The sequence below is a fragment of the Mobula hypostoma genome, chromosome 2, assembly GCF_963921235.1.
Source record: "Mobula hypostoma chromosome 2, sMobHyp1.1, whole genome shotgun sequence".
NCBI lineage: Eukaryota > Metazoa > Chordata > Chondrichthyes > Myliobatiformes > Myliobatidae > Mobula > Mobula hypostoma.
The window spans coordinates 24,277,271-24,303,465 of record NC_086098.1 but is presented as its reverse complement, the minus strand read 5'-3'; the positions used below and the strand labels follow the sequence as shown (position 1 = coordinate 24,303,465).

Here is a 26,195-nt window from a genome sequence, read left to right as displayed (position 1 = left end):
AATAAACTGATCAACACTTCTCCATGGATTGTCACCTTGTCGTGGTGGAGAAGCTTGTGTGGTCCTGTGATCCCGAGAGCGATGCCGTCTGGAGCTATGCTCCTGGCAGGGTCACCCATGGCGGTAAGGTCGAGGGTGAGGTCCCTGACAAAGAACAATCCAGCCAAGTCCTCAACGGTGGAACAGGCGGACGAAGTTACTTCGAACTCAATGGCTGTGAAGGCGAATGAAGGCTGCAACAAATCCATCAGCTCCAATCTCGTGGTTTCCATGTCATTGGAATCAGTTGGTTGATTTGTGAAGCATCAAGATGATTTGTGAAGCATCTTGGAGTGCAACATCAAGTACACGTTAAACAAATACACGCACAGGCATCTTCGCTCTGTGGGCCACTTCTTCAGAATGAAGATCATCATCCTCGACCTCGAGGGATAGCCACAAAACTGATCAATTATGTAAAATCAACAAAATGAAGAATACAACTTGTCTGATATGACATCAAATTTTAATTCTTGTTATTTTGTTCACACTGTGTCAGTGCAGAAAATCGTCGGATCAAATTTTCATAATCCAGATAGGACTGATTTCCAAATCTAATTTGGACAACAATCATAAACAACATTGCCTTAAATCTTGTGATTACTATTAGTTGATAAATATATTACAGTCATCTTTCTATATTTAAAAATTTTCTCAATTTTGTTCAAATGGACAGCATTTCAGAGTGAAAGGCCTACTAAACTTTGCTTCCAACAATGTGGTAACAGCTCGCACATATTACTGTTGAAACACATGGAATTCATACAAAAGATCAAGAACATAGTGTGCTGGAATCAGTCATTACATCTGAAACAGCACTGAAGGATAATTTATGCTCTAACATAAATACAGGCAGATTATTTTTACAAACAGTATCCATGAAAATGAGAAAGGCAGCCAGTCTGTTCTCATCAGAGACTGGCATCATGGTTCTGAGAGTCAATGGAGGTGATAGGGTAGGTAGCAAATCGGAGCAAAGACCCGAGTCTTATCCACTTTCTTGTTTAGATCACTGCTTAAGCAAATCACAATCATTCTAGCACCTTAACTCCATCCACAACAGGGAGGATGTCCCAGTAGCCAACCATTTTAATTCCACTCCTGATTCCCATTCCGACATGCACAGCCGCTCTCAAGTTGGAGGAGCAACATCTCATGTTGTATTTGGGTAGCCTCCAACCTGACAGCATGAACGTCAATTACTACGATTTCTGCTGATTTCTCCCCTTTCCTTTTCCATTCCCTATTTTGGCTGCCCTCTTGCCCCTTTCTCTTCTCCTCACCTGCCCATCATCTCCTTCTAATGCCCCTCCTCCTCACCTTTTTCGCATGGTCTACATTCCTCTCCTAACACATTCCTTCTTCTTCAGCCCTTTGCCTTTTCCAACCTAATATCTCCCAACTTCTCTTCATATCCCCCACCCCCACCCACCTACCTTCCCCCTCACATGGCTTCACCTATCACCTTCCAGCTTACACTCCTTCCTACATCTTCCCCCTTTCCCCCCGCCCCCTTTCTAGTCCTGGTGAAGGGACTCGGCCCAACACGTCGACTCTTTATTCCTCTTCATAGGTGCTGCCTGACCTGCTGAGCTCCTCCACCATTTTGTGTGTGTTACTCAGGATTTCCAGCATCTGCAGAATCTCTTGTGTGTCACAATCATTCAACACCAGTTTAATTAATTCACCTTCATGCAAGTGCAAACTTGATGAAAATTTCTTCCCAGCTTGAGTCAGTGAATAGTTTTAAAATATGAATTTAACCATATATGACCTAGATCCTTCGGAGTCCATTTTCAGAAGACGTGCTTTCAGAAGAGGATGATTACAGGTCCAACGTAGAAATAGTCCATACATAAAGCAGACATGGAAACTGGGGTGGGAAGGAGCACTAGGCAATGAATAGCAATGTGCTGCCATTGGTCTCTGCCCAAGCACTGCCAGAAGGCACGGCTTCCAGCACAGTGTCATTAAAAATCTGAATATATGCAAACAGGGGACAAAAATTACCCCTTTTATTGGCATGGGACCTTGAATGGACCTTCGGGCAGCTGTATCTTAAGACTAAGTACAGTGCACAGACAAGACACAGAGTAACTAATCTTCTCTGTTTACTGCCTACCAATCGTCATAGTTTCAATATAACATAAGAAATAACTCCTTACTGATAGAACACTCTTCCTAAATTCCGCTTTTCCAACAGGAGTGGAAAATCACTAACTACCAAACAGTAAAGGACAGAACATATAGCTGAAGTGTGCAGTCACAATGTCATGCTTGGATTCCGACCATAATAAGAAAGAGGAGTGTCAAGTCATTGACATTAAAGAATTGCTACTGAATTCCACCAGAACCACAGCTTTACTTCCCAGAAAGACAACAGACTAGGAATATGAAAAACAAATTGAAGCTTCTGCCTAGATGAATCTATTGACGTGTCAGCAGATCACACAGTAAAATGATAAAGTGTAAGAACCAGCTCTTTTAACCACGCCGCCGGCCAAGCTCCACAATGAAAGCTGGGGGAGGGGTGTTTGGAGGTCAAGACCAAGTTACTCAAAAAGAGAAAACTTCGGCCGTGTATTCAAGCTCTCAATTCCACAACTTATCAAACAGTAAAGGTGAGATCAGATCAGCATCAGTGTTTAGAGTCAACACAGAAACAGGACCCTCATCCCACCTAGTCCATGCCGAACTATTAATCTGCCCGATCCCATCAACCTGCAAATTGGTGTAAGTTGTTTTTGACGTTTCAAGGAACTGTAGGGATAGCAATAGATGGACCACATCCCTAGAGAAAATGATATAAATTTCTCTATATATAATATAGGTTGGGGTCTGATGCTCTAGCTGCCGTTTTCCGTGTGGGCGGTCAGTTAGTTTTTGTGCGAGGGTGGGGTGGGGGGGGGTTAGGGTTTGATGTTCCAGCTGTCAATTTTCATGTGGGTGATCTGTTAGTTTTTTTTTGTGCAGGGGAGGATGTGGGTTTGGGGTTTGCAAGTTTTGTTGATGTCTTTTCTTTCAACGACTGCTGTGGTTTTTCTGTATTTCGTGGCTACCTGGAGAAGAGGAGTATCAGGGTTGTATTGTACATGCATAAGTTGACAATGAAAATGAACCTTTGGTGTGTTGTCTATAAAATAAGCCTCTTTGAGCATATTATTGGTTGACAGTTATTCTAATTTACTATTTAGTTTGCCTTACAGAAGACAACAGGGAAGTACAGGGATATCTACAAGATAACAGAAAGGCTTCGGGCAGGGGCTTCATTGTCTACGGCTTGGATTGTATGGCAAGATGTTGGCATTTTCTAGCACACCGTAGGATCTCTATACAAAATGTGGAAAGTCTTAAATAGTAGTCTGTGGTTTACTGTTCTCTGAAGCCAGACTCCTCATGGAGTTCAGTAAGGAAACAAAATCACCCTGGCCCAGACTGGACAGGGCAAAGACTGCTTTATCATTCACTCAATGGGTTGGGGGGGTGGGGTAGAATGGCGACACAGGACTAAGACAGAATTTGGTTAATTTAGAAATTTGTAAGTACTTTTGAATGTTTCTTAAATGTTTAAAATGGTTCTCTTAGTTTTTAAACCTTTTTCCAGTTATTATTTTTAGAAATATTCTCAGTATCTTTTGAAACTTACTAGCGTCAAACACATTCAATGTTTTCACACATAAGCTAGATAAATGTGAATTTTATTCTTCTTTTTCTCTGTACCTTCACCCCACAAATACTCTTCCTCCCCCTCCCCAACCACCTGTGATCCTTCTCAGTCACAAAGACTCTGTTTACTAACAATAAGAAAAACATGCAGACTCCATACTCCAAGCTGCCACTGTAAGGATTGGTCCTGATACAGAATCTTGGCCCAAAATGTTGATCATCCCTCTGTCTCCACAGATGCTGCCTGACCCACCGTTTGTTTTTCGATCTAGATGGAGGGCTATGGTCCAGATATAGGTTGGTGGAACAAGGCAGAACAATGCATGGACTAGATGGGCCAAAGGGCCTGTGCTGTGATGCTCTATGACTCTATCACTCTATCACTATGACTATGCCAGCACCAGTAGTCTATAGTGTCTTCTAGGGATAAACTTATCTGGTGATCTGTGTTGAGCACACTGACTGCAAATCTGGGTTTAACTACCCACAAAACTTATTGTGAAATTTGATATTTGGGTTTAATTCGAACTTCCAAATGAATGTAATCTAGGGACTGGTGAAAGGAGTGACCAGTGAGGCTGACCCGGAGAGAATTACAGCTGTTAACCACTAACCTCACTTCAAGTTACCAATGCTACTTACTGTCATTCTGGATTCCCGTCAACCAACACGCACAACTTTCTGTCCCCTGAGCAACTTCGTAATCAAAAAAATCCACAGGTCCCAGCAGAGAACCTTAGTTGCTTTGCAAGCAATAATACCAGGAGAGTCATGAGGTAAACAACAGGAATTCTGCAGATGCTGGAAATTCAAGCAACATACATCAAAGTTGCTAGTGAACGCAGCAGGCCAAGCAGCATCTGTAGGAAGAGGTGCAGTCGATGTTTCAGGCCGAGACCCTTCGTCAGGACTAACTGAAGGAAGAGTGAGTAAGGGATTTGAAAGCTGGAGGGGGAGGGGGAGATGCAAAATGATAGGAGAAGACAGGAGGGGGAGGGATAGAGCCAAGAGCTGGACAGGTGATAGGCAAAAGGGGATACGAGAGGATCATGGGACAGGAGGTCCGGGAAGAAAGACAAGGAGGGCGGGGGTGACCCAGAGGATGGGCAAGAGGTATATTCAGAGGGACAGAGGGAGAAAAAGGAGAGTGAGAGAAAGAATGTGTTCATAAAAATGAGTAACAGATGGGGTACGAGGGGGAGGTGGGGCCTTAGCGGAAGTTAGAGAAGTCGATGTTCATGCCATCAGGTTGGAGGCTACCCAGACGGAATATAAGGTGTTGTTCCTCCAACCTGAGTGTGGCTTCATCTTTACAGTAGAGGAGGCCGTGGATAGACATGTCAGAATGGGAATGGGATGTGGAATTAAAATGTGTGGCCACTGGGAGATCCTGCTTTCTCTGGCGGACAGAGCGTAGATGTTCAGCAAAGCGGTCTCCCAGTCTGTGTTGGGTCTCACCAATATATAAAAGGCCACATCGGGAGCACTGGACGCAGTATATCATCCCAGTCGACTCACAGGTGAAGTGATGCTTCACCTGGAAGGACTGTTTGGGGCCCTGAATGGTGGTAAGGGAGGAAGTGTAAGGGTATGTGTAGCACTTGTTCCGCTTACACGGATAAGTGCCAGGAGGGAGATCAGTGGGGAGGGATGGGGGGGACAAATGGACAAGGGAGTTGTGTAGGGAGCGATTCCTGCGGAATCATGAGGTAGTTGGTCCCAAGTGATGATCACAGACTCATTATGATCACTGAAATGTTCCCACCACTTTAAAGCAACTTCAGTCACAGCTCCTCTACTCTAATTTGCTCAGAGAAGGGGTTCCTAACCTGGAGTCCACAGACCCCTTGCTTGACGGTATTGGTGCATGACATAAAAAAAAGTTTGGGAGCCCCTGGCCTAGACGCTTCCTTATTCTTGTAAGAGCAATTGCCAAAAGCATTCAAATTAGCGCAAGAACAACTTTGCTTGCAGTATGATGAAATACATTAAAATGAAGTTGAAATATTTAAATTGCCAAAAAATCAAAAACAATGGTAACAGTGACTGTACAGACTGGCTTAACAAAAACGTCCATCATTTTCCATGCGATAAGTCTACATAAAATGTGCCTACAGTATCAAGTTACATTTTTAATAATGAAATCTTATTTTCAAATTGCGAAACAGAAAAGCGGCTTGAGGCAGAGAGCTTGACAGTTAACATCTGAGTTAGCATCTCAGAATAGTACATCTCCAATTACATCTGACTGAGGATTCATCCAAATGAAATATCCATTTTACTCATGGATTTAAAAAGGCCTCTTGTGCCCTACTAGATTATTAATTAATTGTGGTCGAAGCAAACAGCAGCCCCAGCCATTGTCTGGAGGAAGTACACTGGAGGATGGTGCTGAGAGCAGAGAGACAGGAAAACGACAGATAAACAACTACTTTAACACTATAAGCACAATCCTTCCATCGCAGATAAGCAAGAGGAACAACAACTAGGCAGCGCAGACCTACAATTGAACTGTTGTTTCCAGGACAGAAAGTTGGCCCATCAACTACTCCTTCAGCATTCCCAAACCACAGTCACCTCACTTGCTCTCTTGAGGAGAATTCTCGATGTTTCTCTGCGCTCAATCATAACTAAATATTTGAATTACACTGGGCAAAAGTCTTAGGAACATGTATATGAGTGCCTAGGGAGCCTAAGACTTTTGCACAGTACTGTATTTGTCAACGTGGAGCGGAGAGCGAGTTTGTAAATCTGACGGGAGCAAAGGATGTTGGGAATGGCGAGGGTGGAGCGCCGCGAGAGGGGTATGGGACCGATGACAGAGAAAGACAGCCCTGGGACACCAGGCAAGGTCATCTGATTCCAAACAATTGGTTTATTGATCATTACAGAATGTCCTTCTGGTACTTCCCACTCCCTCCCCTCTTCCCAACCATGAATCCCCTCTCTCTGCCTTCTTCCCATTCTCAGTCCACAATAGAGACAGGTTTCTAATCAGAATCAGGTTTATCATCACTCACATATGTAATCAATTTTTTTGTAGCAGCGGTAGTACAGTGCAATACAAAAAATTACTACAGTACTGTGCAAAATTCTGGGGCACCCTAGCTATGTGTGCCTAAAACTTTTGCACAGTCCTATAAATTCCAGAATATCGCAATCAAGAAGAAAAATCTTCAAGTTCTGGAAATCTAATGTTCCTATGTGCTTCAAGGTCACCACCATCGTCTCCGTGCCGAAGAAGTCTTCAGTGTCCTGCCTCAAGGACTACCGTCCCGTTGCACTCACTTCCATCATCATGAAGTGTTTCGAGAGGCTCGTCATGAGGCACATCAAGACCCTGCTGCCCCCCTCACTGGACCCCCTGCAGTTCGCATACCATCCCAACCGTTCAACAGACGACGCCATTGTCATCACCCTCCACCTCGACAAGAAAGACACGTTCGTTCGAATGCTGTTCATAGACTTCAGTTCAGCATTCAACACAATCATTCCTCAGAAATTGATTGGAAAGCTGAGCCTACTGGGCCTGAACACTTCCCTCTGCAAATGGATCGTAGACTTCCTGACTGGGAGACCTCAGTCAGTCCGGATTGGAAGCAGCATCTCCAACACCATCACACTGATCACAGGGGTTCCCCAGGGCTGTGTGCTCAGTCCACTGCTGTTCACTCTGCTGACCCACGACTGTGCTGCAACACACAGCTCGAACCACATCATCAAGTTCGCCGATGATATGACCGTGGTGGGTCTCATAAGCAAGAACGATGAGTCAGCATACAGACAGGAGGTGCAGCGGCTAACGGACTGGTGCAGAGCCAACAACCTGTCTCTGAATGTGAACAAAACAAAAGAGATAGTTGTTGACTTCAGGAGGACACGGAGCGACCACTCTCCGCTGAACATCGACGACTCCTCCGTAGAGATCGTTAAGAGCACCTAATTTCTTGGTGCTCACCTGGCGGAGAATCTCACCTGGTCCCTCAACACCAGCTCCATAGCAAAGTAAGCCCAGCAGCGTCTCTACTTTCTGCAAAGGCTGAGAAAAGTCCATCTCCCACCCCCCATCCTCACCACATTCTACAGAGGTTGTATTGAGAGCATCCTGAGCAGCTGCATCACTGCCTGGTTCGGAAATTGCACCATCTCGGATCGCAAGACCCTGCAGCGGATAGTGAGGTCAGCTGAGATGATCATCGGGGTCTCTCTTCCCACCATTACACTCACACCACACGCTGCATCCGCAAAGCAAACAGCATTATGAAGGACCCCACTCACCCCTCATACAAACTCTTCCCTCTCCTGTCATCTGGCAAAAGGTACCGAAGCATTCGGGCTCTCACGACCAGACTATGTAACAGTTTCTTCCCCCAAGCAGGACCAAAAGCAGGGTGTATCAAAATACTGAACTATTTTCCTGATCCCAAATCCACTCAAATGTTTATTCAGATCACAAAAGATCAATACTTTGTATGTATTATTTTCTAAAAAGAAATAAAATGTGAATAAAATCATAACAACATAATTTTCCTTTACCACCTGATAAAAGCAGACAATTAAAATTAACCCTTTTTCTTTCCCTTTTCCAGGTTACATAAAAGACATAAGTTCAGCTTTCATACCTCAAATTCTTTCACCTTTTCCATTGTTATTAGTTGTCGAGATGTATGAGTTGTAAGAGGCTGTTCACAGTTACTAATAAGCTTCAGGCAAGGATGTTGAGGGATAACATCTTCAGAGTAGCTGAAATAAAGATAAAACAGGCAAATGTGAGACATAGTCTAAGGAATGACAACTCTCAAACTGACATCTTTGAGGCCCCTGTTCACTCCCTGACCCGTACCTTGTATTTGTATATATTAGCAGGAAGACAACTCACGTAGGTGGGATCAAACAATGCAGCATCCAAGTGGCACAGAGCAAAATCATTTCCACAAGGCCATAATTTTAAATGAGTATTCCACTGTACAAATTCAGCTTCTCCGATTAAGGCATTAGTGCATTGAAAGCACAACCTGTGAACCCTGGTGTCATCTTATTTCCCATTTACATGCTGTCGTTAATTATACACGGTGGCGCAGTGGTTAGCACAATGCTCCACTGTACCAGCAACCTGGGTTCAATTCCCGCCGCTGTCTGTAAGGAGTTTGTACGTTCTCTCTGTGACCGTGTGGGTTTCCTCCCACAGTCCAAAGACGTACCGGTTGGTAGGTTAATAGGTCATTGTAAGTTGTCCTATGATTGGGCTAGGGCTAAATCGGGGGTTGCTGGCTGGCACAGCTCGAAGGGGCAGAAAGGCCTATTCCTCACCGTATCTCAATAAACAAATAAATAATCAAGCAACTCCTGATTACATTGTGTACTAAAAGAGGCATGATACAGAACATTATTTTCTCCTCCTCATCTGTATTCATTTCTGGTCATAAATATGTGGTGTTTTCTAAACAAGAAGATTACCAAAACAATGACATTTGTATTGTATTGTCTGCTGCACTTGTATAAAACTTCCATGAGGTGATATTTGTCATATTTATCTGCAGTTCGGGTCACCAAACTGTAGAAAGGGTGTAGAATAGATAATATTAGGGTGATCTCAGGGAAGGGAGGACCAGTACTTCTTTGGCAGTCACTTTGACACAGTACATCCTGCACTGAGTGCTCAAGAGGAATTACAAGGCAGTATTAAATTGTTTTAATTGCCAGGGATATTTGCCTGTGCAAAGTCTTACATTTTTGCTAATATAAATTTCTAACTTATTAAATGAATTTTATAAGTTACATAAACATATTATTGTTTGAACACTATATCCCCATGAAGATCATAGTCTCATTGTAAAAACTTCCAAACCAAGTTAACGGAAAAGTTTTCTCAATTTCTTTTCATTATAGGGCTGTACCATCAAATAAATTTTGCTGTGGAATTTCCTTCCAACTGTTTAAGCGAATGTTAAGGCAGATTCTGGACTTGGGCTATATAGCAAAATATCAACTTTAGCAACAAATCTTTAGACCTGAACATGGACGGCAGATTAAGTTTTAAATGCAGCTCTGGACAATATGCTCCTAGAGCTGTGAACAGCAGCTAATTGGAAAACCGAACAATGCTGATTATTTGACATTGCTGATCTAATACTGAGGTGGAAACAAAAAAATAGAATACAATTATTAATGGATCTGTGTCCCAAATTTCCTAGTAGTGTGTCACACATCACTGTTGTAGATATGGAATCACACTGATCATAACTACTTGGTCTGTCACCTTTGTGGTAAAAACAGCAAAGTGAGAGGAATAAAGAAATGATCCTCCAACACTGTGATTTATCTGCATTGTAGACACTGTAATCTCCAGACACCAATGGCGGAAAGAACTGTAGCAATCTGTGATAAATATTCTTGTTTAAGAATGAAGTGGCCGATCAAGTATGGCATTTGCACATAATCTTTGAATCTATAGGATACATTGCACCACAAAGATTTACTCTGTGCACTATCAGCAATTAAATAACTATAATAATTATACCTCAGTTCACAGCAAAATTTGAACCCAGAGATCTGCAGATCTTGCGGCACAGTAGCATAGTGGTTAGCACACCACCTTACGGTATCTGCGACCTGGGTTCAAATCCCGCTGTTGCTTGCAAGGAGCTTGTACATTCTCTCCCTGACTGCGTGGGTTTCCTACAGGTACTGTCCAAAGACATACTGGTTGGTAGGTTAATTGTTCATTGTAAATTATCCCATGATTACGCTGGGATTAAATTGGAGGATTGTTGGGCGGGGTGGCTCAAAGGGCCGCAAGGGCCTATTTGGTGTTGTATCTCAATAAACAGACAGATTTCCCTTAACATGCATTTATTACAAGAATTACGGGTGTATAACTCAATAATTTAGCTGAATTATTGGTTTGCAGCACCCCCATCTGGCATTATTTAGGAACTACACAACATCCGAAAGTTACAATGTAAAATCATTCCCCTTGTTAAAGAATCAGAATCAGGTTTATTACCACTGACATACATCATGATATTTGTCATTTTGTTGCAGCAGTACAGTGCAAGACATAAAAATGACTGTGACAATAAATATTGCAAAAGAGGAACAGAGAGGTCATTTTCATGAACCTTTCAAAATCTAAAAGCTCAGTTAATATATATGCACAGACTACCTACCCGCCTGTATCATCAGTTCACACTTGTCCCACTTACATAAGACCATAAGACATAGGAGCAGAATAAGGCGAATATAAACAGTGTGGTTCCCACACTGGCTTCATCAAGCCACAAACCTGGAGTGAAAACAAACTAAGCTCAGTCCTGAGAGCTTGCTTACAAAAGGGTCACTCAGCCCAAGTATAAAAAAATGGAAACAAATTACTTCAATTTTCAAAGAAGAAGATATATAAACAAAGCCCAGGTGTATTAAAGCACCGATTGCTAAAGACATGAGTACCATAAAAATAATTATTAAAAAAAATATATAAAAGAACACAAATACAAAACCAAGGGGTTGTATGGTTACATATAATCAGAGGTCAGTCAGAGTAATGCATCTAATTTTGCTCAAGCCAAGCAAAAGGATATTAAAGTCCTGGGAAGAGTGCCACATAGATAAGATGATATATTTACGATGAAACAAAAGTAAGTTACTAGTTTTTATACACAAGAACAGAGTTTAATATGTGCCAGACAAATTATAAAAAGAGACTGAGGAGGATAAATAGTTAAAGATCATTTTACCATTTAATGAATCAGTAACAGGGGACTGAAACTCAGGGTTAGTGCTTTCAGAGCAAGATTTACTCTGTTTCCTCTATCTAGTACACATTCAAATTTTGCTAAAATGTACGAGTTGAAATGCTTTATATTAAAATATTCAAAAATGTGCTATTAACAAATGCAATGCTGCCTTCTCAATTTCCAAAATAGTTTGCAGCCGGCTACCAGATTGTGAATCAGCCTCTTTTTAAAATGGAGACTTCAGGCAGAACTTTTTTATTTGTGATCCTTCAAGCCAGTGGAAAAATGTGAGCTGCACTGGGTTATATTTTGTGTGTACAACTGCCAGGCTGATTGGTATTTCTCTGCCCACGAGATTTCCTGGTGGTGGCTAATGGAGTAACAGCAATATGCCAGTGCTCCAACTTTAATTATCTTACTATTTCCAACCTGACTTGAAACTTCTTTTTTTAAGTGTGACATTCTTTCATTATAGATACAAGGAGGGCCAGAGGTACTAAAAAGGATGATTTCCCTGCTTCTCTGGATTCTATTATAGATTTGCTGCAAAGTCATACACGAGAAGCCTCTGAGAAGTTTCAACAATTCAGCTCTGAATTTAAACAAATAGATGGTAAATTGGATTCTATTCAGCAAACTCTTAACAAACACGATAAACGCATAAAAAATAACGAAGAAATTTTGGCGTTTCTGGAAACGGAAGTGGATGAGTTGCAAAAGCTTTGTGAAAAGCAATCGAAGTCCAACGAAAAGTTAAGACAGAAGATTATCAACCTAGAAAATAGAAGTAGAGGAAACAACCTGCAGGTGCTGGGTGTTGAAGAATTAATTGAAGGTAATCATTCTATGGAATTTTTTGCAAACTTTTTGCAAGAATTATTTCCGGAGATTTTGATGGCTGTGCCTATGATTGATCGAGTTCACAGATCTCCTGCGTTTAGACCTCCTAAGGGTCAGAGATCAAGATCAGTAATAATCTGTTTTCAGGAATTTAAAACAAAGGAACTCTTATTTCATGAATCTCGTCAAAGAGGCATGATTGACTATCATGGTTGTAAGATTAGAATTGTTGAAGATTACTCGCCTGAGGTTATGCAGGAACGATTTAAGTTCAAAGAAGTTCTGTCCGAGCTTTTTAATCAGGATTTCAAGCCTTCCTTTTGCCCAGCCCGACTCAGAATCACATTGAAAGATGGATCTTTCGAATGGTTCCGTTCGACTGTTGGAGCACAAAGGTTTTTAAAATCCGAAGGTTAAATCCAAAGGCTAGCTGTTTAGTTTGTCCTTACATGAAGACACAAGATTAAATGAGAAATTTTTAATTCATAAATCCCGTCAAAGGGGTATGATTGGTTATAGGGTGGAATATTAAGTTTCTCGAAGATTATTCACTTGAGCTTATGCAGGAACGTGCTAAATTTAAATAAACTTTATTGGGATTTTTTTTAACAAGTGATATAACCCGTCCCTTGGCTACCCAGTTTGACTGAGAATCTCATTAAAGATGGATCCTTCGAATGGTTTCGTTTGAATGCTGAAGCACAAAGATTTTTTAAATTTGAAGGCTAACTGCTTAATCTGTTTTTAGATTAGATTAGATTTGATTCAACTTTATTGTCATTGTGCCAAGTACAGATATGAAGCCAATGATATGCAGTTAGCATCTAACCAGAAATGCAAAGAATAGCGTTATTTACAAAATAACTGCGAATAAAAAGGAAGTGCTACAGCACACAAATATAAAAGTACTGAGACAGTACAATATGGGTGCAATACTGCTTAGCGCTGTGATGTGAGGTTCAGCAGGGTCACAGCCTCAGAGAAGAAGCTCTTCCTGTGCCTGCTGGTGCGGGAGCGGAGGCTCCTGTAGCACCTACCGGATGGGAGGAGAGTAAAAAGTCCATGGTTAAGGTGAGATGCATCCTTGATAATGCTTTTCGCCCTGCCTAGGCAGCATTTATGGTAGATGTTCTCAATGGTGGGCAATTGGGTGCAGATAATCCACTGGGCAGTTTTCACCACACACTGGAGTGCCTTGCGGTCCGATACGGGACAATTGCCATACCACACTGAGATGCAGTTGGAGATATAAGATTAAATGCTTAATGTCTTTCTGTATGAATAATTGTATCTTTTACTTTTGGTAAACCTTCGTAACTAATTTCCTTTCATATGTTTTAATACTGTATTTTTGATATACGAGAATTGATTTTCTTGTTTGGATATTGTTTAGTCTAGGTTGGAATATAAATAACCTTGAAACTAATTGGAGCAATCACCAGGTTTTCTTGGGGGGTTGTCCGTAGTTGTAGATGCCGACTTTCTATTGGTCGGTCTTCTTTCTTTGGGAGGTGGGTGGGGGTTTGGTTTTTTTTTCTCAGAAGCTGTTTTCGGATTTTTGGCCACTTGTTGCTTGGTTACCGTTTCTCAAGGTTTATGGCTTGGTTTTAACTTACATTTTAACCCTTCCTTTCAATAATATTAAAAATGGACCTACTATTAATTTATTTAGTTTTAACATGAAAGGGTTAAATCACCCTGTTAAACGTAAGAAGGTTTTTACTTATATTAGGAAATTTAAGGTCCCTATTATTTTTTTTTACAAGAATCTCACATACGTAAATGTGATAATTCACATTTTTTTAGCCATTGGAACGGACTTTGTTTTCATTCTTCTTTTCAGGCCAAATCTAGAGGAGTTTCCATTCTTATAGATAATACACTTTCCTTTGTCCAACATAAAGTAGTGTCTGATACTAATGGATGTTTTGGTATAGATTCAGGAAAACCAGATAATAAATTAATAGTATTTGCCAATGTGTATACCCCAAATGTAGATGATCCAGGATTCTTTGAGCGTCTTTTTTACCAGATCTGAATCTTTATTCTTTGGTGATGGGAGGAGATTTTAACTGTTGGCTAGACCTAATTTTAGACCGATCATCTTCTAAGCCAGCGTCTCTTAATAAATCAGCTTTGTTTATTCAATCTTTTTTATTGAAATGTGGTATTGTTGATGTTTGGCTTTTTTTTACATCCTTTAGATAGGGAGTACTCGTTTTTTCCCTCATGTTCATCATACATATTCCAGAATTGATTTTTTTTATTGATAGTCAAATGATTTCATCAGTTCATTCCTGTGAATATAAGGAGATAGTTATTTCAGATCATGCTCCTGTATTTCTATCTTTAAATCTCCCTGGTCTTCCTCAAACCAACAGATTTCAACGTTTTATAACAACTTTGTTATCTGATAAGGAATTTTTAAAATTTCTAGACAAGCATATTATTTTGTTTTTTGAAGAAAATAAAAAGGAAGAGACTTCTAATCTTATTGTATGGGATACTTCCAAGGCCTATATTAGAGGACAAATTATTTCTTATACTGCCAGTGTTAAGAATAAAGCTAATAAAGAAAGAATTGAAACAATTGAACCAGTTAGATCAAAAATATGCTATAGCTCCAGAAAAACAACAGGAATTCTGCAGATGCTGGAAATTCAAGCAACATACATCAAAGTTGCTGGTGAACGCAGCAGGCCAGGCAGCATCTCTAGGAAGAGGTGCAGTCAACGTTTCAGGCCGAGACCCTTCGTCAGGACTAACTGAAGGAAGAGTGAGTAAGGGATTTGAAAGTTGGAGGGGGAGGGGGAGATCCAAAATGATAGGAGAAGACAGGAGGGGGAGGGATAGAGCCGAGAGCTGGACAGGTGATAGGCAAAAGGGGATACGAGAGGATCATGGGACAGGAGATCCGGGAAGAAAGACGGGGGGGGGGTGACCCAGAGGATGGGCAAGAGGTATATTCAGAGGGACAGAGGGAGAAAAAGGAGAGTGAGAGAAAGAATGTGTGCATAAAAATGAGTAACAGATGGGGTACGAGGGGGAGGTGGGGCCTTAGCAGAAGTTAGAGATCCTGTTTATATAAAAGACGCGTTGAAGTTAAAACTAAATATGATCTTCATATCCAATTGAAACTCAACTTCTTAAAGATAAATGCAAACACGAGGAAAGCTGCAGATGCCGGAATTTCAAGCAACACACATAAAAGTTGCTGGTGAACGCAGCAGGCTAGGCAGCATCTCTAAGAAGAGGTACAGTTGACGTTTTGGGCCGAGACCCTTCATCAGGACTAACTGAAAGAAGAGCTAGTAAGAGATTTGAAAGTGGGAAGGGGAGGGGGAGATCCGAAATGATAGGAGACTCTTGGCTCCATCCCTCCCCCTCCTGTCTTCTCCTCTTCCTAGAGATGCTGCCTGGCCTGCTGCGTTCACCAGCAACATTTATGTGTGTTTCTTAAAGATAAAACTCAATTTTACATTCACAGAGATAAATCAGGCAAAGTATTGGCCAACCAATTAAAAACTTCTGTAGTTAAACGACAAATTAAAGAAATTTGCAAAACTAATGGTGATCGGACAACTGATTATTCTGAAATAAATGATAACTTTACAGAATTCTATTCTAAACTTTATAGTTCTGATTCCCCTAAAGATAATACTGTAATGAATATTTTTCTACATCAATTAAATATTCCTGAACCTTCTGCAAATAATTGCAAACAGATGGATCAACCCATTTCTTATGAGGAAATTGCCGAGGCTATACGTTCATTACACTCGGGGAAGGCTCCGGGTCCGGGTCCAGATGGATTTTCTGGAGAATTTTATAAGACTTTTTCTTCATTAATTATACCACAGTTACTCTTAGTCCTTATGGATTCTTTCAAATTGGGTAGTTTTCCTCAATATTTTTATGAAGCTTCTATTTCACTTATACTAAAAAAGAACAAGGACCCAATCTATTGGTCAATGTAGGCCAATTTCATTATTCAATGTTGATACTAAAATTCTTTCTAAAGTTCTGGCTCGTATATTTAATATAATTTTAGTATAATTATATTTAATATAATTTATATTAAATTATATTCCCATTTTAATATACGTCGTGTATTATATGTTATTTACTCTCCTTCTCAAGAGATATTGGAATGTGTGATATCCTTAGATGCTGAGAAGGCCTTCAATCAGGTTGAATGGAATTATTTATTTAAACCTTAGAAAAATTTAATTCTGGACCAGATTTTATTCAATAGATTAAATTACTTTATCTATCTCCTTCTGCTTGGGTTCATACTAACTTTCAAAATTCCAAACCATTTAAACTTCACCGCGGAACTAGACAAGGCTGTCCGTTGAGTCCTTTGCTTTTTGATCTAGCTTTAGAACCCCTTGACATTGCTTTTCGAGAATCTAATCATATCTGTGGTATTTTAAGGAGAGGTATCACCCATAAAATCTTGCTTTACGCTGATGACATATTGCTTTTTTATCTCTAATGTTGAGACCTCTCTACCTTGCATAGTTTCTTTACTCACCCGTTTTAGCCAGTTTTCAGGATATAAATTGAACCTACATAAGAGTGAGTTATTTCCTTTAAATAATTTGGTATCAATTAATACTAATCTCCCTTTTAAAACTGTAAGGAATGAATTTACTTATTTGGGTGTAACAGTCACTAAGAATTACTGACTAAGAAAAACCGACATTCCCATTTTAGAACTAAGAACCTGTTTAAAAAAAACTTACTTACTTTGTTGAACCACGTAAAAAGGATATCACTAAATTGGTCACCTTTTTCAATAGTGTTGATCGGATGAATTAATTCTATTAAAATGAATATTCTACCTAAATTTATATATCTTTTTCAGGCTTTACCTGTTTTTATTCCTAAATCCTTTCTTGACTCCCTTGAATCTAGTTTATCCTCCTATATATGGATAAATAAACGTCCTCGTTTAAATAAAGTTCATCTTCCAAAACCTAAAAAGTCTGGAGGTTTAGCCTTAACTAATTTTAGGTTTTATTACTGGGCAGTTAATATACGATATCTTAGTTTTGGCTATGTTATTTAATCGCGTAGACTGTCCGGTATGGGTTTCTTTAGAAGCTAACTCTGTGAATAAATTTTCTATTATTTCTCTTCTTGGATCCTCACTTCCTTCATTTGTAAGTAAACTAACTGATAATTTAATAGTTAAACATACTCAGAGGATCTGGATACAATTTAGAAAACATTTTGATTTTCCCTTTCAGGTCCCACTTATTCTAATTTTTTTTAAACCATCCATGACTGATTTAGTTTTTAAAGAATGGGACAGGTTGGGTATTAAATGTTTTTGGGATCTGTTTGTTGGAGTAAATCTCTTTTTCATTTTGAGCAATTGTCAGCTAAATATAGCTTACCCAAAACTCATTTTTTTTTAGGTATCTACTAATCAGAGACTTTCTAAGACCTCAATTATGCACATTTCCTATAAGCTCAGATAAGAACTTACTAGACATAATTTTTAACTTGACACCTTTTTATAATGGTTCAATATCTGACATTTATGGTATGTTACTGGAGACGAGGAATGTTCCTTCAGACAGAATTAAGAATCTCTGGGAACAAGATTTACCGACATCAATATCTGAGGAACCTTGGAATGAAATTTTTAAACTGGTTAATACTTCATCGCTATGTGCTCGCAATACAATTTAAGGTGGTACATAGAATCCATATGACTAAAGATAAGCTTTCTCGTTTTTATTCGGATATATCTCCCCACTGTGACAGATGTAATAATGGAGAAGCTTCATTATTTCATATGTTTTGGACTTGTCCGAGTCTTGAAAAATATTGGAAGGAAGTTTTTCAAACTTTTTCTTTACTTTCCAAAGTCAATTTTAAGCCGTATCCTCTGACAGCCCTATTCGGTATTGTTGCAGGACAAGATATCAAGCTGAAGACATCTGATTTACATATTTTGGCCTTTAGCTCTCTTACAGCTAGGAGGGTGCTTTTGTTTAAATAGAAAGATGTTTTTCCTCCTACTCGTGCTCAATGGTTATGCGACATTATGTCATGCTTAGATTTTGAGAAGATTCGTTGTTCAATTTCTGAATCTCATCAAGACTTTCAAACATTGTGGGGGCCTTTTCTGAATTATTTTCAAAACTTTCAAAACCTTCAATTTGTTGTTTAAATTCAGATGTTGGCTATTATTAATTTTTATTATATGAGAAGTTATTTTACCTTTTTTTCTCCTTAATAAACAGCTTCGGTCTTGGTAGGGGTTAGACTCTTTTTCTGTTATAAATTAGTATATTTCAATATAACTATTGATTAACTTACATGAATACAGGGTAATGAGATTGTTATTAAGAATAGATATAATGTAACTGGTAGTTTTTTAAAATTTTTTTGACCTTTTATATATACTTTCTTATACTCTGTATTCTTCTATGTAGAAACTAATAAAAATATTGGAAAAAGGTATTTCTCTGCCCACGAGCTTTAAATACTGTTCATCTCTTTGATTCTATTACTTCAGCCAGATATTTATGATGCTATACTCATGCAGCTCCTGGATACACACTTCACTGCAAGCAAATAATTCCAAAATATATTCCGAACTAAATTTTATACAGAATTTTCAAATGAATATAAACAACATCCCAGCAATAAGGGGATTTAAAGTTGATGGGAATTATGTACTAACATAGATAACAGAAATTGAAGTAGCGAAAGAGGATGTATTTCTGGACATTGCACATAATAAAAAGCATTACATGAGGTGAACTTAAAACTATCTCAATCCATTAGTTGTTCGATGAGATACACTAAAAAGCATATTTATCATGGGGCTGGCCTGAGCAAAGCACAATGTAACACATGAGCAAAACGTGCTGCCATTGAGCAGTAATATCTGCAGCTTAAAGTAATTTTATTAAAGAAAGATTTTATGATATAATTCATTCTATGAAATCATACCATTACTTCCAATATTTAGTATGTGTTTGTTTTCAAAAGGAAAAGCCTATTTAAATGAGGTTCTTTTTTCAATGCAAACAAATGTAAGTACTTTGCGCACGGCGCCACATGAAACAGAAACACAAGAACAAGATAACATCCTGAAGATTTGAATAACATTCCAATATTACAATAATATGAGCAGTTCATCTTACTTGTGAAATGTTTCTGATAACACAATTGTTACAATACCACATGTGACACCATTCCTGTGAACAGCATTGCAAAAAATAGCCAACTGAAGATTTGGAATGCACCAAAATTCAACCATCTCACTCACCAGACTGATTCACTTGCCCCACCTCACCTCCATCACCTCGGACAAGATCTGCCAATACCTTGTTGTACTCATCAGTCCCTTTATAACCGAAAGAATTGGTGTAAAAGCAAGCCAGCCTTGAAGGCAAGGTACTGTCAATGAAGGTTAATTGGATAGTTGTACTCCATTTTGTGCAGATATTTCAAGTTATGCCATAGGGGTCACAAGGGAAAGGAAAAGTGCCTTGGTGTTGTAAGATTTCATCTATGATACCATCTTCCTATTGAATTCATCCAAGGGGAAATGCTCTACTTCAACAATGCATGAAGTGCAGATACTTCAACTGAGTAATGTTACCTCTCCTCCCAACTAGCAGCCCAACAAAAATAATTCACTTTGCATTAACTTGCTTTTCTATATTTAATTGAAACATAGTGTCAATATGGTAAAACATCGAACCATTCCCTTTATGGGGGAATGGTTCGATGGTATAAATTCTTAAACAGAATTTCAAAACTCTAACCACAGACCTTGGGTGGCGGGATGGAGATCTTTCTCTACAAAAGGAGGTGTAAGATGCTCCTTCCCTCTGCTAGCCTGCAGGTCACCCTTGTGCAAGGTGTAGAACCTGCTGAGCACCCCTGCACCCCCAACTTCTCCCCCCCAATCAGGGTCACGTGAAGCCAGGTCGTATGAGCAGCTGGTGCATACCACGAGTCCTGGTTATGTGACCACTGACATCAGGCAGACAGTCTCTGAAGGGCTGGGATCACCTGTCTTGTAAAGACACTGCCCAGTAGAAGGTAATGGCAAGTGACTTCTGTAGAAAAATTTGCCAAGAACAATCGTGCTCAAAAGACCATGATCGCCGACGTCATATGACACAGCAGGTAATGATGATGATGAATCACAGCCTGCTTCTACATGTCTTTCTTGGAATGGACTGCTTTTCGACATGTATTTCTTAAACAAGTAGGGGTTTTTTCTATTAAAAAAAAATCAAAGGAGAATCAAGAATAACTTTGAAGAATATATTTTACATTCTTAGTCCAAGGAAGTGCCACTTATAATTTAAAATATAGCTTGCTTCATGAGATAAATATATGTAATAAACCAATTCATAAAATATCAAATACATGGCTAAGACCAGACTTCTTTTTACAGGTTCCTGAAAAGTTCAAATATAAGACGGTATAATTTTCATTAAGGACAAAAATAAATTGATACATACTCCAGTTTATACACAGGTAGCCAGTATACTAGCCGACCATTCATGACCAGGTTTTCTGCGGCCAAGTTCAGTAGGTCAATAAAAATATCACTCAGATGATAATTCATGGAGACTGGGACGTGACTTTCAATACTGAAAGACATAAAACAAACAATTCCAATCAATCATTTTTCAGGTGACACACAAACTTTATTAAGCAAGAAGCCCTAATTCGATTCTTTTTGTGATCTACTTTTCCTGTGTCTTAACAATAAAAGCTAGATTTATCTCTTTGTACAGTATTGTGGTCATTTTATGCACTGCTGCTGCTGCAAAAATAAACAAATTTCATGACATATGCGAGTGATGATAAATCTGATCCTGATCTGGGTCTCTATCAAATGACTTTGCCTGGTGTCTCATGGTTGGGTGTATCTGTACCCATGCCACCCACCGCCCTGGCACTCCTTCTCTGCCACCTGCCCCACCCCCCTCCTGTGGCGCTCCACCCTCACTATTCCCAACATCCTTTGCTCCCGCCAAATTTACAAACTCGCTCTCTGCTCCACGTTGGCAAACACAGGACTGTGAAAAGGTCTTAGGCACCCTGGTTATATATATGTGCCTAAGACTTTTGCACAGCACTGTATATAGTAAAGGATAAATGCCAACCTCTCACTGAAACTACCTCTTAACTGTGTGACTGTGAAGAGAACAATCTGATAAATGTGATGTTGGTTGTGGGAGAGTAAGAACAGGTAAGAAATTTTAGTTTTGCCAAGTAGAAAACTAAGTATTTCTATTTAATATTAAACTACTCATAAAGTGAATACCAATAGGAAGGCAATTCAGATTCTATATTCCCAAAGGGCCAACTAAATCTTAATTAACTCAATTTCTCTCTGAATAAATCCAAATTGATCATCCTTTTTGATGACCTTTCTAGCATCTAGCATTTTTTTTCCTCTCCTTTTCTCTGGTAATTCTTGGAACAACCTGAAATATAAGCACAGATTCTTCTGGCTTTTCTTCAAAACTAAGACTTCACATACTAAGACATCCAGCAGTGAATGTCTCTCTCAATGTATTAGCCAGAATAGGTACGAGACTCAAATAGTTTTACCTATACTCTTTGAGTTTCTATAGTAAACACTCGATTTCAGGTCGGAGATGAGGAGGAATTTCTTCACCCAGAGAGTAGTGAATCAGTGGAACAATTTGCCACAGATGACTGCGGAGGCCAAGTCATTGGGTATATTTAAGGCAGAGGTAGATAGATTCTTGATTAGTCAGGAAATAGAAACATAGAAACATAGAAAATAGGTGCAGGAGTAGGCCATTCAGCCCTTCGAGCCTGCACCACCATTTATTATGATCATGGCTGATCATCCAACTCAGAACCCTGCACCAGCCTTCCCTCAATACCCCCTGATCCCCGTAGCCACAAGAGCCATATCTAACTCCCTCTTAAATATAGCCAATGAACTGGCCTCAACTGTTTCCTGTGGCAGAGAATTCCACAGATTCACCACTCTCTGTGTGAAGAAGTTTTTCCTAATCTCAGTCCTAAAAGGCTTCCCCCTTATCCTCAAACTATGACCCCTCGTTCTGGACTTCTCCAACATCGGGAACAATCTTCCTGCATCTAGCCTGTCCAATCCCTTTAGGATTTTATACGTTTCAATCAGATCCCCCCTCAATCTTCTAAATTCCAACGAGTACAAGCCCAGTTCATCCAGTCTTTCTTCATATGAAAGTCCTGCCATCCCAGGAATCAATCTGGTGAACCTTCTTTGTACTCCCTCTATGGCAGGGATGTCTTTCCTCAGATTAGGGGACCAAAACTGCACACAATACTCCAGGTGTGGTCTCACCAAGGCCTTGTACAACTGCAGTAGTACCTCCCTGCTCCTGTACTCGAATCCTCTTGCTATAAATGCCAGCATACCATTCGCCTTTTTCACCGCCTGCTGTACCTGCATGCCCACTTTCAATGACTGGTGTATAATGACACCCAGGTCTCGTTGCACCTCCCCTTTTCCTAATCGGCCACCATTCAGATAATAATCTGTTTTCCTATTTTTGCCACCAAAGTGGATAACTTCACATTTATCCACATTAAATTGCATCTGCCATGAATTTGCCCACTCACCCAACCTATCCAAGTCACCCTGCATCCTCTTAGCATCCTCCGCACAGCTAACACTGCCACCCAGCTTCGTGTCATCCACAAACTTGGAGATGCTGCATTTAATTCCCTCATCCAAGTCATTAATATATATTGTAAACAACTGGGGTCCCAGCACTGAGCCTTGCAGTACCCCACTAGTCACTGCCTGCCATTCTGAAAAGGTCCATTCTAAAAATGAAGGGATACGGGAAGATAGCAGGAGATTGGGGCTGACAGGGAAAATGGATCAGCTGTGCTGAAATGGTGGAGCAGACTCGATGGGCCAATTGGCCTCATTCTACTCCTATATCTTATTTTGTTCAGGATTGTATTATTCAGTTTGTTGATGCTTGATCTTTGGTAGTCAGCAACATTGATCATCGACCCACAGATTATTTTAAAATTTATTCTTTATTACAGTCAGCATGTTTTACCTATTTATACAAAGCTAAAGGAAAATAACCTTGAATTCATGAATTACAGATCAGCCCCTCCCTCTCTTAGTGGAGTTAAAGATGCAATATCAGACACACGACTGCCACCTGGTGGATGAAGTTAATACCAAGAAATAAAACTAACGGAAAACATCAAGTCAACAAGAAGTGGCCCCGGGAAAAAATTCTTTCTCATATATAACGTTCTTTTAACATCCAGACATCCAGACATCCACAGCTTCATTCAAAACAAGTATTTAAAGGTGGCTCAGTGCCTTTTGATGGCCCAGTAATTTAAGCTTAGTGCTGTACAACAGAGTATTACTATTCGAGAGGGAGGTTAATTCCAGACCTGAGCCCAAACTACTTCTTGATCCTCAGAAGCACAATTTCTTCTTCTGGCCACAATAACTTAAATTTTAAATGGGTCATCTGTCAGGTAGAATCCTAATCTGCATATTTTCATGAGATTCCTGCCCTAATCATCAATTGTTGAAGACAACAGCAATGCCAAAACAGAGCTGTAAACAAGCAGAAAGATCACTATAAATATTTTACTTTCCCTTCTGCCCAGTTGCTCCCTCTCAAAAACGTATTCAAGTTACCATGTTTTTAAAAGCAACAAATATATGAAAAATTGTGCTGTTCATCATTCAATGACGTTTGTTTACTTCTATCATAATAACATTCTCTCCTGCTTTCCCCAGTTCCTTTAGTCCTGAAATATATTTATTTATTCCATATATTTATTCAGCAACTTGGCTTATGTTCACCACCACCCTCCGAGAGAAGAAATGCCTTTTCATCTCAGAACCAGATCTCTTATAACCTGAGAGAGTGCCCCTACATTCTAGACACCATAGCTATGGGATACATTTCTCTTCCATCCAATTCACTTAGTCCCATCAGAACTTTGTAACTTTCAATTAGATTCCCTCTCATCCTTCTAAGTCTGGTGAATAGAAATCTAGTTAACCTAATATGGCAGTTCCACCACAGTGACTCAAACTGGTGAATCCTTGTTATACTCTCTCTATGACAAATATCCTTTCTTGGATACTCCAAGATTGACATGTATATGAAATGCTGTCACAGGAAAGCAGCATCCATCATCAGAGATCCCCACCACCCAGGCCATACTCTCTTCTCGCAGGTGGCATCAAGTGAAGGTAAAAGAGCCTTAGGACTCGCACCACCAGTTTCAAGAACAGTTACTACCCTTCAACGATCAGGCTCTTGAATAAAAGTGGATAACTAAACTCACTCTCTCATCCACTGAGATGTTTCCAATAACCAATGATCTCACTTTAAGGACTCTATCTCATTATCTCATGTTCTCATTATTTATTGCTATGTATCTATATTTGCATTTGCACAATTTGTTGTCTTCTGCACTCAGGCTGATCTTTCATTGATCCTGTTATAGCTACTATTCTATAGATTTGCTCACAAGAAAATGAATCTCAAGGTATATGGTGACATACGGTGATAACAAAATTTACTTTGAACTTTGAAGTGTGGTCTCACTGAAGCCCAGTGTAATTGTAGCAAGGCATCTTGCTCCTGTTCATAAATCTTGTCACTGTAAAAGTTAAAATGCCATTTGCCTTAACTGCTTGCTACACCTGCTTGTTTGCTTGCAGTGACCACTGTACGAGAACATTATTTGAATAATACATTACTATTATGCTTCTTCCCTTTTGAAGTGGATCACATTTGTCCTCATTAGTCTATTAGCCATGATTTTTGCACAGTACTGTTTATTTAGATAAACAGGTCTTCCAGCCCAACAAGCTCACAATTATACCCACATGACCAATTAACCAACTAACCCGACTGTGGAATGGGGGAGGAAAGTGAAGCACCCAGAGGAAGCCCACACAGTTCAAACTCCTTACAGACAGCGGCAGGAACTGAATCTGAGTCACTGGCGCTGTAATAGTGAACACTAACTACTATGCTAACTGTGCCATTAAGTCACTTGAAGCCTCTTTGCATCCTCCTCACAATTCATAATCCCACCAGCAGTGTTCAAAATTGCACTCTGTTCCTTGTTGACAAATATCATACAAAGTAAGGTGAAGGGAGCTGTTAGAGTGAGTTTTTGGGTAGATGACTCATTTACACTTAAATGCCTCTGGCCATCAATCTTCTGTTTTGACTAAGTACTGTGGATTCAGTTCACAACAATGCATTTCCTGAAAACTGTGAATATCAGAATACTAGCCAGACGCTGCGGGTGGAAGTGTGAAGTTTACAGGTAGTTTCGAAGACAGCCTTATCTATACTTTATAAATATTAATTGTCCTCTATGTTAGCACATACAATACCAATTAAATGTATTGTGGATTTAACTTGCATTCCTAAATGCTGTACCAACCCAGACATGTTGGCGTCGGGAGGAAAGGATGAAGTCAGAAGGTGTGAAGTTTTATATGTAGCTTCAAAAGGAAGCATCAGCTGTGCATTGACTATAACTTGGTAAATAGTATGTTGTGTTTAGCATATGAATATTGAGCCCACATTGAGCTAACAGTCTTTTCCACCAAAGGGTCTCCATATGATGCTTCTGTACCTTGTTGTGTCGAATAAAGAAGCTGCTTTGTATCTACCAGTGTCCGATGATTTCATCCACCCCACAACAGGAGCTATTTGGAGATGGGAATAGTCTCTCTTTATAATTTATCTTCACACAGTAGCCAATGAAGGAAAGACGTCAAGATGATACATCCCTCAGACTGCTAGAAGGTTTTATGAAGAAGACTTACACACAATGTTTTAGAAGATAGAACATAGAACATAGCACATAAAATAGTACAGCACAGTA

At 39.7% G+C, this 26,195-nt stretch overlaps 1 protein-coding gene across 4 annotated transcripts in view; it reads right to left on the bottom strand.

Moving 5' to 3' along the window:
• Positions 1-26,195, bottom strand: part of trmt11 (tRNA methyltransferase 11 homolog) — an 86,962-nt gene that overhangs the window by 22,594 nt on the left and 38,173 nt on the right. For 3 of the 4 annotated variants that reach the window (XM_063070549.1, XM_063070559.1, XM_063070577.1), the window contains 3 exons: positions 20,786-20,917; positions 12,526-12,660; positions 8,328-8,448 (listed from right to left, as the gene is read on the bottom strand). In XM_063070549.1, coding sequence (XP_062926619.1) covers positions 8,328-8,448; positions 12,526-12,660; positions 20,786-20,917 — 388 coding nt within the window. The remainder of the gene's footprint in view (positions 1-8,327; positions 8,449-12,525; positions 12,661-20,785; positions 20,918-26,195) is intronic. The other variant, XM_063070568.1, reaches the window with a different exon arrangement.